The 18,384-nt window shown below is 39.5% G+C and overlaps 1 protein-coding gene across 4 annotated transcripts in view; it reads right to left on the bottom strand.

Moving 5' to 3' along the window:
- The window catches only part of ARHGAP18 (Rho GTPase activating protein 18), a 100,256-nt gene that overhangs the window by 30,293 nt on the left and 51,579 nt on the right, over nt 1-18,384 (bottom strand). For 2 of the 4 annotated variants that reach the window (XM_065680908.1, XM_065680907.1), the window contains exons 2-5: nt 9,629-9,825; nt 7,101-7,336; nt 4,237-4,309; nt 566-619 (exon numbers count right to left, since the gene is read on the bottom strand). In XM_065680908.1, the coding sequence (XP_065536980.1) occupies nt 566-619; nt 4,237-4,309; nt 7,101-7,336; nt 9,629-9,825 (560 nt within the window). Of the gene's footprint in view, nt 1-565; nt 620-4,236; nt 4,310-7,100; nt 7,337-9,198; nt 9,262-9,628; nt 9,826-18,384 lie in introns of those variants that run through there. The other 2 variants (XM_065680910.1, XM_065680909.1) reach the window with 2 other exon arrangements.

The following is an 18,384-nucleotide window of genomic DNA, read 5'->3' as shown; positions in this document are numbered from 1 at the left end:
AACCCAGAGAAAAATCCCTAGAAAACAGGTACAGGTACAGCAACATTTGACCTTGAAAGGTCAAAGGGGAAAGGCTGCAGGCAGGCTGATGTAAGAGAGAAGGCCTCAGTGAAGTGCTGCTCCACACTGATACTTTCAGCAGCCTGCAAAAGAGCTGACCTGCAAGGACGCAACCCAAACAACATATGAAGCACCGAGTTTAAAAAACAAAATGACACCAACCTCATTTTTTTTCTGAATCATACCTATGTCTAACTGAAAGAGACAAAACCCAGACTAGGCTTTGATACTCTTTAGAGTGAATCCTGAAAATAACCTCAGTCTGCTGGAACCAAACTCAGGGGACCTGGTAGGCAAGTGGCTGCAGCCACCACAGCCACTCTCCAGTAGGACGTAACGCTTTACCCAACCACTCCCACGCCAATGTAATTGATTTAGCACTGAGACACTTCATGACAGGGAAGGTGGATTTGAGTCAATACTTTGACTCTACTTGCAACCAAACAACGCTATGAGAAGTAGAATAAAACATGTCTAGATTTTGCCTACTGTGTGTGTTACTCACCACTTGCTCTTCCAGAGTGGCTTCTGCTCACTTTCCATAGACCCTGAAAGACATCTGAGGCATATGCTAAAGATTAAGCTGATCCTGAAACTAGAGCTGCTCCTTTTGGCAGAGAGACATATGAAACCTCAGTAACCAAACATATCCAAGGTCAAATTCATCCCTGGCTTCGATCTTTGGCTTCCCTGTGTGTATATTTGTATATATCACATAAATTGTTTAATGAATCCAAAATTGAAGGAAAACAGTTCCAGTCTCCCCAAGTCTTTTGTCATGCTAATGTAGCCTATATGCGACCTACATGCTTCCTATCAGCCCGGGACAGATCTGATGTTAACAAACAAAAAAGCAGTATCTCCTGTTTCAGTCCTCTGGTCCTAAGAAGGTGCTGTGTATAGCAGATGTATTGGTAATGCTGTGGTTTTGAAGGTCTGGAAATGCTGCTGTTGTGAGGAGTTTCTGTGTGGTTGTATACAGCCTTGGTCCTATTGTTGTGCATTCATTAACAAGGAAGCAGCTGTAAGAGGAAGCAGCTTTGGTATTCTGCCAACCTGCCAGCTACAATGCAGTATTTCATGAAAGAAACGCAAGTGTGATACAGAAAAACGTAAACATTGTCCATAAGGATGTGGAAACCACATTTTGCATTAGCTAGTCCTGTACCCCTTCTTTGGTTCACAGTGCTTTTTAAAGATCACATAAAATGATGGAAATTCTTCAGGAGTGGGGTAGGGGTTACATTTTGGGTTTCTTTTTAATAAGACGTAGACATATCAGAAGCGTAAACCTTGCTATTTCCTAGTTTTGCTAGAGAATCTACAGTATACCCCAATGGAGCTGTGCTGATAGATCTTAATGTATAATTGGAAAAGTAGAACAGCCGATTTATCTTATCTTTTTTTACTAACAAAGCATTTCTCTAAAATGTTAATTCATGGATAATTTTAAATAGAAAATAAACTTTGCAAACTTTTCACTAACACCTTATCACTCTGGCCACAGATTCCTCATTTATCATGTAAAATGAAAAGCAGAAATAAATTCTTTAACTACATGAACATGAGCACATTTTGGTCTTCTTTTCCTATCAAGAAGCAAATGTTACAGTTCTTTCCCCTTATGTTATACATAGTACACACAATTCTTTCATTCATTTGCCAGATCATTATGTTTGAGGTTGCCTCCATACAGAAGTTTTATTTAACATTCTTCCGTGTGTTCAGGACAACTGTAGTCCCACAGTAAATTGACTTTTGCTGTTTCTCTATTTAAGCTAATGAGTACTTAGCTTTTCATCTGCTTATTCTTTCCTTCTTATTTCTTGGAATACCTCAACCAACACAGTTATTTACTCCTTTTCACAGGCATCAAAAAAGACTTACTATTTCTCTTTGGTAGCTGTTGAACATATTGCTAGCTTTGCAGGAGTTTAGTGAGTGTTATGGATTGTTAAGATGATAATGTCTTTTGACAGCTTAATACATGATTCTGAATTTTCTTTTAATTTCCTGTAGACACGTTCTGTACCTATATGAAACCAATAAGCACTTAAAGCCAGTAAGTGAGGGTCCTTCCACAAAATCTCAAATACGCATCTACCAACAAACAAACGAAAATAAAATCTTAGGAACTCAAACTATTTTGCTTAAGCAGGATCAGGCAGAAAAAGAATAAAAATATAATGGTTTCATATTATTCCTTGCATTTGCTTACATCATTTAGGCAAGAAAAAAGGTGTCTGAGATTGGCAAGAAAGGAGCTGTGAGCACAGGTTCACATAACCCATGTACGCTCTAAGGGCAAACCATTATCATCCCCAGTCTGGAGGGAGCAGTTGGGAATGAAGCATTCAAATACCGAATTAGGAACAGAGCCATCACCTTTGGAGAAGGGCCAGAGTAATTCACTCTGTTTTAAGACATCTCAGTTTAAGCTTTGGATTTTTTTTTATAATGCCTGAGACATTTTTCAGGTAAAACCAGTACTATTTCTCTGTCAAAGAGGGTTTCCATTTCAAAATAATGTATTTGGATTTCATAAATATTTAGTATCTCTGCAATATCAGGCATTGGTTACTTTTTGCCTTAAATTCATTCACTGTTTGTATAACTCTAATATGCCCATCATTCTGGAGGAAAGATCACAGTACAGCACTGAAACAGGTGCGGTGCTTTTAACACAACCAAATTTCCATGGTCTGACTGCAAATTGAAGTGATTTTTTCCTTCTGTGGGAGCAGAGCCCACTTTAGCATGTTGACAAGAGCAGAAGTGTACCAGGACAGGCTGCATTTGCCATCCACATTGCAATCCATGCTGAGCAGAGCTAACATATGGGATTTGCCTTTCACAACTTCCCATTTCTAAAAGGTTCATCAGGGCCACTGGAGAAAAGAAGCAGATGTGATAAAAACTCTGTAATAATTGTTTGGTAATTTTCCAGCTCTGAATCCTACAGCGCAGTTTATTGACACAAGCACCAGGCATCTCTTCCTTCCCTTGTGCTGAACCAGCAGTCTGGCAGGCCTCCCAGTTTTTTTATTCTTCTTACTGGAGTGAGGTTTGCTGAGAGGGAAGGATTAACAGCACTTCTGGAGACACAGATCTGGTAATATTCTGAGCTGGTTTATATTCATCTCTCCACTTTAACTACCATGCACATCTGGTATTGTCTGGTGCTGTTTTCTAAGTCTAATCCTAAAGTAACAATTTTTCCAGAATACTACTGGTCAGTATTCTAGAAGTGGAGCAGAATTTTATTCGATGGCTTAATTACAGGTAAGTAGCTTGCAGAGGGGAACCTGATCTGCCTGTTTGCCTATTTAAGTGACTATAAGCTTCAGTGTAACACCTATGTGCTATCCAGTCCCCTGGAAGAATTAGAAAAAAAACACCCCAAAAACCACAAAAAAAAAAAAAGCCAAACAAAAACCCCAATCAAATAAAAAAATAATTAAAACCAAAAAAAAAAAAAAACAAAACCCCCAACATACAAACAATGCAGAATTTTAAAAAAGAAACTCTTGAATCAGAAGGACTTCTGTGATGCTCTGATCTACCTGACAGTGAGAGGGTCTTACATGGGTACTGCAACCCTTTTGTGTAATCACATGCTGCTGAAGCACAACCCCATCCTACACGTGCGAATGCTATTTCGTTTCAATTTTCCTTAAAAAGACAAATATTTTTCTTCCATCCCTGTTTTCCTTTCATTTTGAGCTAAAGATATATAGCCAGTTCTCAGTTTGGGGTTGGGTTTTTTTTTGGATGTTTACAGTCCATTTGTCTTTGAACAGCTTACGTATGCTGTTCATTTCCTGTACTGTACAGCTGAGATAAACCAGAAGGGATAAATTAAGGATCAGGAAAGACCTAAGCATAAGCTGTGACAGGAGACTTCTCCCAGATGACTCAATTATAAGATGATCACTGCTAACAAACAAGATTTCCCAAATGGCTCAAAGGACACTTTCTACAGCCACACTTAAAACTTCTACACTACAATGCAGGCCAGAACAGGTTTCTCATAAGAATTACATTTTCTTTTGCTGAAAAGCTACTTGAAAATTGGACAGGCCAAAAGGAAGGGGAAAACCACATAAACATAGATAACCAAAAAAAAAAACCCACCAAGAAAAAAAACCCACCAAAAAAAAAATTGTTTGGCATTACCTTTTGTTCCATCTTGCGTTTCATTTTTGGTTTCACTTGTTCTCATGGTTGAGGGTTCATTTCCATCACACACCTAAGAAAGGAACAATAAATAGGCATGCCTACAAAAAACAAATGCATGGTTGTAGAAACTCCTTTGAACTCTGTGCAGGATTCAAACACATACTCCTGCAATTCAGGTGTATACAGAAGCACACCTGTGTGTTTCAGTAGAAAACCCTTTGCCAACCAAATTCTAAGGGGATCAGAAATCTAGGTAATTTAAAAAAGCCCCTCTTCAAAAAGAGTTAAATGGGCATAATATTTAATTTTCCAGAGCTGCAAATAAGAAAATGTAGTCTTTGAGCTGAAGCCACAGCTTGCGCTGGGAAGATATGGAAAAGGAATCTGGAGGAGACATTTTGACTGCCTGTCCAAATCCCTTCCTCTTGCAAAATCTTCCATGGTTGCCTCCCCTACAGGACAACTCCACCCCTTTGGCAGGGTGGCCTGCTGTTAATATCTGTGCTTACAGCTTAGCTTCCCAACAGCAAAACCAGGGCACTTCAAAGAAACAACAGAACAGGAAAGGTTTTGAACCATCTTCTTCTTTCTACATTGTGCTACCTAGTCTCAAGATTTTTGCACATGCTATGAACTGGATGACACCTGCTATAGAAAAAACTATTTCACAACATGCATAAAATCTATACCCATATACAAATGGGTACACATATACCCATATATGTTTTTAACCACATACTGTTTTTATTATATTTTGGCAACTCAAGTCAACAATAATTGTTTAGCATCCTGGATTTTTGATTGTATTTTACTCAAGTACTTTAAAACTCCACACTTACTAAGAAAAAAAAAATAAAATCAAGTTTTAAAGATTTCTCCTACCAACACAAATCTGTATACTTATTATTTGGTTTTTAATCAAGAAAATCAAGAGGTGGAAGAAGACAGCATGACTACCCAAAAAATTATTACTGTTTCACAGAGCAGAAGAATGGAAAGCTGCCAAGGTACCTAAAGTCTAGCTTCTCCCTGGGAATATGGCAGGAAATTTAGGAGAAACATCAACACAATTGCTGCATTGATGGAAAACATCAACACTATTGTTATACCTTTCCTCCTGCTTTCCTCCAGGTGAAGGAGGTTACATGATTTTCAGAGGCTATTATTTAACTGGAATGACTTCATAAAGCTGCAGATGGCTTCAGTCCTCTTTTGTTGCATAAAGAGCTTTCTAATGATGGGACAGTAACAAAGCACTGAGAAAAGTTACCTAGGGAGGTTGTAGAAGCTACTTCACTACAGGATTTCTGTCAGAGATTAGCTGAATAACCACAAGCAATGCTTTCTGAATAATTATCATGCTTTGAAGATAAGAATGCAGTTTGAGGGCCTACACTTGTATTTATTTCAGTCAAGAAGACAGGTTTAGAAGGCTCCCGCCTCGCCCCCCCCCCCCAGTTATTTCTATGCCTAATAAATATTCTGTTTTATACATCTTAAATAGTTACAAACATTTGTCTGTTTGCATTACTTCTCGCTGATGTCATCAATATCAAAACAGTTTAAGAGACATATAAGTCTACTGAACTCTTGTGACATGATTTTCAAATCTTACAATGTGTAAATGCAGGAACATGAGAATTTCTTGTGCTTTACTGAAACAACATACTTGAAAGGGAAATTATACTGCTTTAAACTATGTAATATTTTACTTATATTGCTTTGCTGTTAGTTCTTGTAATTTTTAGGTGTAGTTAATTCAAAATCAGATCCCAGAAAGCTTTTATGCAGTTAATATCCCTTCTGTAACCACATGCAAAGCAGAACAGTAAAAGGAAAGTTGTGCCTCCGGAACATACATTTCAGCTTCCAAACTACCCCCACTACATTTCACCTCTATTGAATTTGAAAGGAGTTGCTTAAGGAGAGGAAGCTTTCAGGGAAAGGAGAAAGTTAAACCTCAAAATTTCCCACTGCTGCCACTGCACTGAACAGCAGCAGCAAGAATGAGGGATGGGGCTGAGGCCAGGTAAGCTAGCTATACACTTCCATCTGGTCAGGGTCTTCCTACAGCTGAAGATATCATCGCTTTGGGAAGAGCAGACAGGACACAACACTTCTCCACAGAAGAGGAATTCTAATCTTAGGCTCAATTTCCCTTCCTTCCCCTTTCCTGTGTATGGGAGAGGAACTCTTCCATTCGATACCGCATGCGAGGAAACCAGGACCCTTCTCAAGACCTGTCAAAGCAACTTCCAACATAAACTTTAATGACACAGACAGGCCCTGGGAGTTAGCATGGGGTCTAAGTCCCCAGATGACTGGCACAATAGACCTACCCAAAATAGAGGAGGTCAGGCTGATGTCCCTTTTTGCTTTTATCTTTGGAGAAAAAAAAAGGGGGGGGGGGGAAGAAAAAAGAACACCAGTAAGAAGTACTGGCCCCTTTCCAGCAGACCCATAAGGAGGGCTGTGCAGCACTACCACCCAAAGACGAAAGTGACCTTTTGGTAGCTTTTTGGGTGATTGTTGTCAGGAGTTTTGCTTCTGCATTAAAATGAACTCATATTAATAACTTTACCACGGAGTGGTTGTTTTATTCATCCGCACCTTTAATTAATTCAAAGCCAATGTATGCAATTCTTTCTACACACTAAGAGCGCTTAATGCAATGTCAAGTTTGAACCAAAGCTGTTCCCATAAATCAGTAAAAAATTCACTTGGAAATCAGGAAGAAGTTAGACAGAAATCTTCTGGAAATACATCTTTTGTGCCTGTGCATCCCCCTCCTCTCTCTGCACCCATACATGTCCCTCCCTTCTTTCCGCCAGCATCAAACAAAATGATGATCAGGAACCTACTTTTCCCTTTGAGTCATTCTGGAGCCTGAAGATATCTCTGACATCAGGAATCTGGTGATGTTTGTTTTTTTTCCTCATGGTTTGTGTGACAGTTTCTACTCGCTTCTCTACCGCTGCCCTCTGGGTTCGGGTCAGCGTGGACAGAAACACCATGCTTTCCAGGGAGTCGCCAGAGCTCTCACCAAACAGATTTGAAAGACCTGCTTCCTTCAGCCATTCTTCTTCCAGTTCTCCCTCTGAGCAAGGCCAAGAGAAAAAGGCATAAACATTGGGGTTTGAGTCCTGTTAGTGCACTGGATGTTAATGACATGATAAAGTCAATGCAGTTCACAGGGCAAGTACTACAGGATTCACAATTAAGAACTATCATGACTCTCATGACTTGGAAAAAGCCTATTGTTTCTAAAGAGCTTCAAAAGGGTTAACATGATATCAAAGCTTTTAAATACTTAATCCAATACAGACTGCTATGGGACAATCTTTATAATAATCTAAATCACTTTTATTAAATCATATACCATTTTATAAATGTATCTAGATATAAATGTGCATTGGGAAGCCTGAAAGCCTTTGATCGTTGCTGCTTTGTTGATTTTCAGTCCAGTGCTCAATCTCTTAGCTCCCTTACTGACAGAGTTCTGCCCACTTTTCTCATTAATCCTACAAGCCTTCACTAGCTCACTTTAATGAAGGACAAACTAGACTACAGGAGTCACCTTAATGCTATTTTTTAATCAGTTCTTATAACATGGTCTCCAGCCTACTGACAGCCCGCAAAACAATTGTTGCTTTAGTCTTATAGCTGATACAGTATCCTTTAGTGACAGATCACTGCACATGAAGAGGAGAAAGCTATTAAATACCATCATTGATGGCAAAACTTCTGCTTCTGAAATCAGTATCTCTAATGATATTTAAAGCAGTAAGGTCTGTCTGTAGCAGCCAAGCTTGAGCTGAATGCCAACAACCCTCTCTGCCAACGTTCAAGCAACATTTCCATTTATCAGCTATCTAAAAGTACTCCAAAACTGACACGTCAACTGTATTATTGACTGCAGTTTCCCACAGTGCCCAGTGCACATGCAAGTGGGTCCCTGAGTATCAACAGCATTCACAAAACAGACACAACGTTTTAAGTATTAATTTTACTATGGCTGTGCAGCCAAATACTGAGCCTCTCACAAAACTCTCTCAGGTTTTGTTATTAGGGCTGGAAAGAAAGGTCACACTCATTCTCCCAAGCAGATGTAAGCAAGATGTTTCTCATCTGTCCCCTGCCTTGTGTCTGCATGGCCGTATCTCAAGCAACCCCCACCTAGGCAGGCCCATCAGCCACATGCAGTGTCACACAACTCCCAGGGAGGAGAGGTGCTGCACATTAGGCAAAATGCAGGGCAGAGCAACATCTGCTCAAGCTGATCAACTTAACTATGCTGACTCACTTAGGCTTCATGCCAGAATCAGCAGCTCAAGCTAGAGCGGTAACTAGGGGGAAGAAGGCTATATATAAATAAAAAAGGAAATGGTGGGGTTTGGAGTGCAGAGCCTGAAAGCATAGCAGCATCAGTGAGCTGGGGGCTCAAGTGCTGCAGAACAATGAACATTGCTTCACGGGAGAAAGCCTCACCGCTCTGTCAGATGTCCTGCTTCCCAGGCACGCGGGCTCAGAGCTTTGAGGCCAGGCTGCTACCCCCTTCAGAGCACTTGTAAATAGCAGTGATGTTTCAAAATGCTTGGGGACTGAGAAGTGCAAATCCCTTTGAAACCTAATGAAGCACGTTCTTCTCGCTTATGTAGAGGCCATGCCAAAATGCCAAACTCACCATTTTAATTTTGCAATCATTTACAAGAGACTGTGGGCCTCCTGTAAGAATAGAAGAGAGGCAGATACTACACTGCTAAAAAATAATCTTTGAGAGAAGGGTGGAATTAAGGATGTTAACTCCTCTTTTTTTCTGATAGGACAAGAAAAACAAAGAAATTGCCCAATTTCTTTGAAGATCATTCCCTCAGGAGTGGCCCATAATTGACGCTTCTGAGAAACAAAAATAATACAACTGAACAGTTACAGTAGTTACAAGCGTAGAAAGTTACTCACTAAACTTAAAACCGGTTAATCATTGGCTTGTCTTCTAAAGCGTGAGGTTTCTGTCCACAATAGCTACAATAACGAACAACGCACACAAAGAATGAAAGGGTTAAGTTAGTATAACAGTAAACTACAAATAAAGCTTCAATTGTTGTGATTTGCAAGTACAGGTGCCTTTCTGATGTTCTGCAAATACCATTTAAAGGAAAAACAGCTTTCTATTTATATCTGATAACATGCTCTTGCAGGCCACTGCCTGTTTCTGGTGATACGCATTAGAGACAACAGAATTTTCAAAGTGGAAGTTCAGCAGAGTAGCAGAATGACCTCCTTTTTGATTAAAGTGTGTTTGGTGGGTGCCATCTCTTGAAATAAGACTTAAAGAAAAATCCCTAAAATCAGCAAACTGATGATCATTCACAAGAACTGATTTAATTACCATCTGGCTCTTTCACTACAAGTGCTACTCGTTCTTCATGATTATTTCCTCTGGTTTCATGGATGTTTTCAAGTTCTTTCCAGTAGTCATCCATAGACAATTCATCCAAGGAGTCCTGGGATCCTGAGCGGTCAAATGATGCTCCATCAGGGGTCTTGGAATGGTCATGGTTCATTGTATACTGGCCAGACCGACGGCTACAAGCATAAACCAAAGAGCAATTCCTGATTAGCATTTTAAGATACAGGATATATTAATATATCTGTGATGGCAGTTAGTGATTGTGTCAAAGCACAATACTGTCAACAAACAAACCAACATACCAGAAATTACTTTTAAAATCTGGAATGTATTTTTAATTTATTATTCCTGTTATACATATCTCCCAACTTGGAACAGCACAGGGGTCTGTATTAAACAGGAAATCATGAACCCAAGTTCTAGTAATCCTAGTTACACCAAACGTCTAATTCAACTCACAACAGTCAGTTCCATAAACTTCATGGTATGTGTCTTCCTAGCATAACCCAGCCTCATACAGAATTTTTCAAAGTGCCCTTTTGCCTGCATAAATACTTATAGCTTGACAGTACCCTTACTTTTTTCCTTTGCTATTCTGCTTTTATTTTTTATGTTTAGTGTCTATGACCTTAACTACAGCTGAGAAAGGACAAAGTAGAATTACTGAAGTTACAGTTTGTGAAGTAAACTGGTGAGTCCAAATGTTTGATAAAGGCCACTATTTGTTTCTATTTTACTTTCTCTTTGACTGAAAGCTTATCATTTTTGTAGTTTGATGTTACCAGGTTTTGGTTCACCCTGCCAAACATTATGTTGCTAAGGCTTTCAAACAGGATCTTTCATTTTAAGTATATCTGCAGCTAGAATAAAAGAACTCAACAAGCTGAAACCTCTAGGTCTCTTCTTGACCTCATTAAATCACTGAAAAAGAAAACAAAAACCAAAAACCACTGACCTAACAAAGAATTCCTCTTTAACAGCAAAGGTTGTAATGATGCCATTGAAGTTGCAGGTCATCCTAACAGTCAAATATATCAAATCAAAAGCCACAAACTGATTCAGAGTATCAGTGGATTACATGAGTAGCAACCTGATCTAGGTTCAGAACTGGCCCTACTTTGGGTGGGGACAGATCAGACAAGATGATCTCCAGTGGTCCTTTCTAAATTAGGTTATTCTATTGTTATGGCAGTATATCAAAAATTTGTATGAAAAAATAGTAAGTTCTTAACATTTCAGAAACTTCTTCAGATGCCTTTTATGTCTGAATTTGTCTCCATATTCTAAAAAAGAAGGCGTGGTTTGGGGTTAAGTAATAAATATCACTTATTCCAAAAGAAAAACATAAAGATCAAGCATTGTGGATTTATCATAATGTAAACGCAGCAAAGTAAGTCCTACCTTCCCATTTGGCTGACTTCGCAAGTTTATCTAGAATTAAAACAAAAGCACCTCGTCCTTACATTTTATCTTGGGAAAACTGACGTTTGTTAGCTGCCCCTAAGTAAAAAAGCCATACCTTTCTCTCTGAAGATAAGCCCCTTGTGGCCAAGTCACAAATCCTTTCACAGCATATGTGCTTGATTCTCTGATAAGAAATACTAACTATATGGACTTTGCCTTTAAAAGTAAAGAGCCTTATGGAAGGACTATGAGTTTCCACCCACCCTGCCTTTTAGCCCCAGGTACAAGTTAATAAATAACAATGAATTACCAAGCTGATATGCACCCCAACACCATTGCTTAACTTGTCCTTACTAGAAAGACCAAGAAAATAAAAACATGTAAAGAAATGCTTAGCTTCTGTATCAATGGCAATAACAACATCTTGTTAGTAGTGCATGTTACCCAATAAACACAATTTCTCCATGGGGCTATCTCAGTTCTTAAACTCTTCCTGACAGGTGTGTCTCACAAGTGACCTGTGCTGCTTGTGAATCACACCAATCACTGCAGAAAGACGCTACTGGAGCCACACCAGAAGCATCCCCAGCAGCCCACATAGGTGCCAAGTGTGACTGAAGCAGGTCAGGCTTCCCAGCCTGTGCCCAGGCTTCCCTACTCTTGCAGCTAAAGGTGCTCGGAGCAGACTGGATCCCTCTCACGGGCTCTGTGCACTTGAACTTCAGCCTGAGTGAGGTCCGATTTCAGCTTATCGTTCCTTGGTTTAACCCTGTAGAGCTGCTCAGCAGCTCTTTGGTGGCCTTTCACCTTTGGAACAACCTGCGGCTGAAATTTAACTGCCACAGCGCACGATGTAAAAGATAAAACTAACAGACTGAATACATTAAAAGCGTGCACTTTGGCAGGCTCTGGCAGGCTGAGGTGGGATACGCTGCCACAGGCCTGCTCTACTTGACCAAACATAAGGCTCTTCCCAGCCTGACCTTTCCATCTCTCATTAATGAACCAATACAGCAACTCCCAACTTTGAGCTGACTGTACTGCCACATCTCGTCATGAAAGCCCTCAGAGAGAGAAAGGCACAAATGACCAGGAGAACATTCCAAGAAATATTCACACAAAAACCTCACTGCTCTGCTCTGAATCTCTCCTTCAAAAAAGTCCATATTGCTTTAGGCCATTCCCAGCTGGCAGCCCCAGCATTAGAAGTGCCTGGGCTCTTCCACACTACTCCCACTCCATTCACTGATTACTTGTCTTCCCTCATCTGACTCAATCAATCCCCCATCCCCCATCCGACTCAATCAATCCCCCATCCTGTTTCTGTTTGGACTGCAAACCCTTTCAAAGCCATATGCATTTGTCCACATCCAAAATTCACATTTATCTGCACTAGGACAGAGAGAGGCTCAGGCTGGGAGAGAACAATTGCTAAAACTTTAGCTAAAAGAGAAGGTCAGATTTTACTTTCAGTTCATTTGGTTCAGTGTTTCTTGCTTTGCATATCCTACCAGAGGAAGACACCAGTGTAGCAGTACTTGGTGCTTAATCTGCACAGCAGTTGCTACAGGCATCCTTATATCGCTATCCCTCCTGTGAACCCCTGTGCACAGAGGCACAGACAAGAAAGACTCTGAAGATAATGAGGACAGTTGGTGTAGATGAGAGAGGAAAAATAATTTTTAAAAAAATCACAGCATAAGGAAAAAGAGATTGCCAAGTAGGATTTTCATTTTCAGGTACCTGTTGACAAGATGAAGGACATGGGATTTCTGCTGTGACCTTCCACTAAATTCAATCCTTCTCCAAACATACGCTTAGTAAGCACTACTGCATATCACACAATGAAAATGCACAGGTGGGAACAAGTTAACGCCAAGAAAAAAAAGAAAGAACAAGGGGAAAAGGAATCAATCTCAGTAATAATATTGCAAGGATTGTGGAAGCAAGGTATATTTTTAAAAATAATTGATTCCACATTCATAGAAGGGCTCATAAAAAAAAAAAATCTTATAAAAGTATTTCAAATGCCCCATGTTGCAAGGTTTAAAATTTTGTAGAAGGCTCCTTTTCAAAAATCTGTTAGTTGGAAATAAGTAGAATTCATTGCAAAAAAAGACATTACTGCAGTTGCAGAAAAGAATCACTTCTCAAGAACATTCTTAGGTTTTTAGATGTTCATTTTTGTATTTAAAATGTGAAAAATGCAGCTGCTTTTCAGAAGTATCTTCAAGGAGATCTCTCTTCTTCTTTCCCCAGAAAATGTAAACTACCGCTAAAACACAATCTCTTAATTTCCAAACACTACTAATTTTTCATTTCCAATTACTAAATAGCAAGTTAACTCCCCAGCAATTCCTCCCTCCACTCCCCCCTAGAAAAACTCGTATTTCCATTAAGGTCTTCACTAACAATACTCTCAAACTCTATTCAAATCTTATTAACATCCATTTCCAATCATTAGTAAATAGGTTATTCTGCAAACAGCTTTACAGGGAGCAGTACAATACTTTAATTTCCAAATTACACAGTCAGTTCTGACCTCTGATACTCAGACACATGCCCTTTCCAGCCAACAAGATATTTACCTGTGTATCTCAGTACAAAACTAAGCCTTCAGGTAAAAAACCTTCAGTATAGTCACTGCAGTCTCTTACCAGAGTCAATTTTCTTGTCCAATCCACTGGAGACACATTTATTTATTAGAAACATCAGGGATGTGAGACAAAGCACTCCCAGCCCTTCCAGAGGGGAGCCATTAAAAACAATTCCGGTAATGAACACCATTCATTACATTTACAAGGAAAGAAATCAGATTTGGGTTATTTCGCTAAGCACTGATGAACATCACATTGTGGCAAGTACTTAAGGGCGAAGAACTGCGTGCAAATATTTTCTTCAGCCTTTTTTATTTTCCCTGAGAAAGGACCAACTGTATCCTTTCTTAGACTGTAGGAAAATATGACTCTTCACATTAATCACTGTTTTACACCATAATAAAAATGTGGGGTTTTTTTCAGGTTCCATCAGCCTGACTTTGATTTCATTACTAGTCACTTTATACTATAGTATACGCTATATATATGCTATTATATACACTTTAACTACTATAATCTATACTACTGCAGTTGTCTTTATTCCTTATTTTGTTTCTGTATCTCCCTGTCGGCTCCAGTGCCATTTTAGCAGTTCACAGCTGATACTTGTCATGTGTAAACTACAGCAGCTAGAGATTAACCACTTAGTAAGGTAGACTTTCACTGGCATTTCAGATAAATTCAGTTCACAGAAAGCTAGTTTTGTCTTTTCACTTTACTTGCTCAAGAGTTAAGGACTATGTTGCATTTTAAACCAGTGAGAGATGAGAAAAATATAATCCCTGCCATTTCTATAGTGCTAGCCTCTAATTTTGGATCTGAACATGACCCTTCTACATTGCTATTTAAACATCGTAATTGTACGGTATCCTTATGTATATATATGGGTAGGCAAACACTAAATGTGTAAATATACTGAAAAGCAGAAATACTAAATGCAACTATGTTGATTATAAAATGAGGGAATATAAATACACTGCTGAACCAAACGATAGTTTAACACTGCTGAAAGAGAACTGGAGTTCCTTTAAAAGGATTATTACAGTAGAGCTCGCTGACTCCAGGAAAGGACAAAGTCGAACTACTCAATACTGTATGAACATAAAGCAAAAAGATACCAGTCTCTATAATATGTTACCTTCTTCCTCAAAATAAAAAAAGTTAAAAAAAATAAAATAAAATGAAACAATGTATGAAGTCCAAGTGAAAGGGAGGAATAGAAACTGTTCTGCCTACAACTTAGGAATTTCTGTACAGGGCCCTTTTTCCACCCAGTTTTGCCAAATTTTGGAATTAAAAATTCAGACCTGAATAAAAATTGTCACAAATCTAATAAGTGGGACAAGGGAAGAGGCCATCTGATTAATGGGTTTAGCCTCAGCTAGGATTCAACTCTTTGGGGTTAAATAGCTGCCTAACAAAAGCCTATGGGAGTCTTAAAACACCGTCTTTAAACAGCTCCCAAACTGAAGGCAAATTCAGTGTTCTACAGGACAAAAAGTTTCACAAGCATCCGAGAGAGGTCACTGAGAACAATGCAAAAAAAAAAAGCACTGCATTATCAAGTGACACCATTACTTGTCAAACTGGAAGATTATACCTCTTTAAGTTGTACACTGAAAATATCAATCTTCACATGCTTGGCCTTAAAAGCTCCTTTAAGTAATCCTGGCTGCTAACCATTGCTATTGGGGTTCTTGTATAGGCAGTGTTTTGAGCACTGCAGCTCAAATACAATGCCTAGCACCCCAGTAAACTAGCAGTTTACTTCCAGAGTGAAGTAAATGACAAAAGCATATTTGACTACAGCTACGTTAAAGCAGCAGCTTCTGAAATGCCTGTACAAGGGGAGTCATCCCTCCCAAAGCCAAGAGCCTTTGAACACAGAGGATTCGAGACGCAGCCTCACCAGTGCCAAATACAGGGAGAACAATCACTTTCCTAGTCTTGCTGGCCACACTATTTCTGACACAGGCCAGGATGCCATTGGCATTCTTGACTGCCTGGGCACAAGCTGCTCATGTTCAACAGCTGTCAGTCAGCACCCCCAGGTCCTTTTCTGCTGAGCAGCTTTCCAGCCACTCATCCCCAAGCCTGGGACTTCGCTTTGCTGAGCCTCATACAACTTGGCCACAGCCCACTGATCCCTCTGCAGAGCCTTCCTACCCTCCAGGACATCCACACTCCCAGCCAGCTTAGTGTTGTCTGCAAGTTTACTGAGGGTGTACTCAATCCCCTCATCCAGATCATCAATGAAGATCACTGGCCCTAATACTGAGCTCTGTGGCATCTGGAGCACTGAGTGTTAAAGATCAAGATCTGACCCATAGCAAACTGCAAGGCAGATAAAAGGAAGCTCTGCTGTTGTGGGTTTGTGATAGACTCCAGCACTGTGGCTATAAATAGAGTGGCACACTCAAAACAGAATTATCTTGTTGACACAGGAGTTACAAAGTTAAGCAGTAATTTGACTAAGTGATTTTAAGTTTAGTGCTAGTACAAAGGCTAACTACATTTAAACAACAACAACAAAAAAATACCTATGGGTACAGTGGCCCATTTTGAAAATTATTTACTGAGTAATTACATCCATGAGATGCTGTGATCTTAAATATAAATACAGAACTTCCCATATCCTTTCAAATCTAAACAACTAAAAAGATAAGGAGAGGGAAACAATGTGATCTCCTGTTGCTTCTCGAAAGGCTTAGCTACAGAAGCGTGGGAATAAATAAAGCTCCTAAACCCAAAGTTCCCCCCATCCCTCCCCTCCTTATAAGAAGCCAAGCAGCACCGCAAGGTGCAAAGACTTCTTAACTGAATTAACCAAGCAAGCTCTAATCTAATGGTTGCAGCAGCCGCCTGGATTGAGCTCCTTTTCTTGGCTGGGACACTGGTCTGGGAAGCGATCAATAGACCTTCCTATAGCCATGGCACCTACCAGAAGGGCATCCTGATCTTTCACAGTTTCTAAGCATTCCAAACTGCATTCAAAAATCAGATGTGAAGGTAACACAAGGCCTTGATTCCAAGGATGTTTTACATCAAGAATTTTTGTTACCAAATCACTTATTTTAGTGGTTTCAACCTAACGTTTAAGAAACTTACCTCTGTCACACCCCCCCCTTTGCACAATCTCCAGTATTTTGCAGTGCAGCTTTAAGCACCTTTCAAAATCTTCTGTTAAAAAGATCCAGTTGTAATCTATGTGCCATCAAAGCAGATTGTCCTAAAATAACTGAATTTTGCATAAAACCACACAGTACTGTCATTACCTAAATGAAGTTAATTTTTTTTTAACAGTAAATGTCTTCATCTTTTTATATGGCTTAACATATTAAAATGATTCAATTTCACTGACAGCTAAAATCTCCTGTCAAACAAAAGCCAGCATCTCTAGGTTTCACAAGCAGCACATAATCCTTGAGCAGTACCGACCAAGACCCAAGTCTGTACATACAGTGTCCAGAACAATACAAAGATATTTCTCACCCCCTTAAAAGGGCTTCATAACTTTTAGAAGGTATTAGAGAAACCTTAGCCTGGGCTTGCACTCCTGCTTTTCATTCTAGCTCCTAAATCTTGTCATCTGTTGCAACAACTGCACCCTTTCCTTTCTACCTTTCCTATTATTTACTTTATCCATGACTGCAAACTTTCCTGCAACTCAGTCTCTCCAACAGAGTCATACAGGACATGCAAAGATAACAGCAATGAATCAACATAATTTCCAGTATTTCTGGTGAACTGACACTTCATGCCTCCTCTCCCAACTTAAAAGAGTTTTATTTTGGCTGCTCTGTGACCTTATGGGACATTCTGAATGTCAACTGCAATCAAACTTGCACAAATCCCCCTTAAGCTCTAAAGAAAGCCAGAGAAGTAGGAACTAAGGCAAAGGTCTGTTCTCCTTCCAAAGACAGAGAACAAAGTGACTGCAAAGAGGGTACGGAACAGTACTCATTTTCTAAATGAGCATAAAAAAGGCTGAGTAAAGAGAATGGGGTCTCAGGATTTTTTTGTAATAACCATCAGCTGCTGTTAATACCTGCTCAAAACTGCTCTGCAGATTCACAACATGAAAAAAAAAGATAATAAATGCAAAAGGTAACAAAACAAACCCCCCAAAAAAGCTGCAAAACAGAACCCCAGAAAACCCCAGAAACCGGCATTTTAAACCCCTCCATAAATAATAAATGCAAAACAGGCCAAAGTTAAGGCTGCCAGACTGCAAGTCTAAAAAGTATATACACACACTGTACTGCTTCCAGCCACATCCTCTATTACCCCAAGCTGTTACTGAAGAAAACAGGAAGGAAACTGGCAATGACACAGACTGTTAGACTTAATATTCTAATCCACTGCACCAGAAAGGGGAGATTCCAGACACGATGCCAAAACTTAATCTGTCTGAAATGTATGCAGCGCTTCTAAGAAGTTTAAGTATTCCTTGACATTTCCTTCAGCCATTTAAACTCTACCTATTTTCTACTTCCAAACAGATAAATTATAATTATGGTAAGCTGATACACATACACACCCTACCTAAAATGATGGCGCAAATCACTGGCCCCTGTGTATGACTGACGATGTGAGAAGTTTTATTATCAAAAAAGGTGTTAGAACCATAACAGACATACTTTTGAACATCTGCAAAAGAACAGATATTTGATATGCCATCCCAGATCGGTTTAGAATAAATGTGATCTTGTTCTACTCCGCACAAAGCAAGAA

The sequence above is a fragment of the Lathamus discolor genome, chromosome 5, assembly GCF_037157495.1.
Source record: "Lathamus discolor isolate bLatDis1 chromosome 5, bLatDis1.hap1, whole genome shotgun sequence".
NCBI lineage: Eukaryota > Metazoa > Chordata > Aves > Psittaciformes > Psittacidae > Lathamus > Lathamus discolor.
The sequence above is the reverse complement of the archived record's forward strand: the minus strand, read 5'-3'. Positions and strand labels throughout refer to the sequence as shown.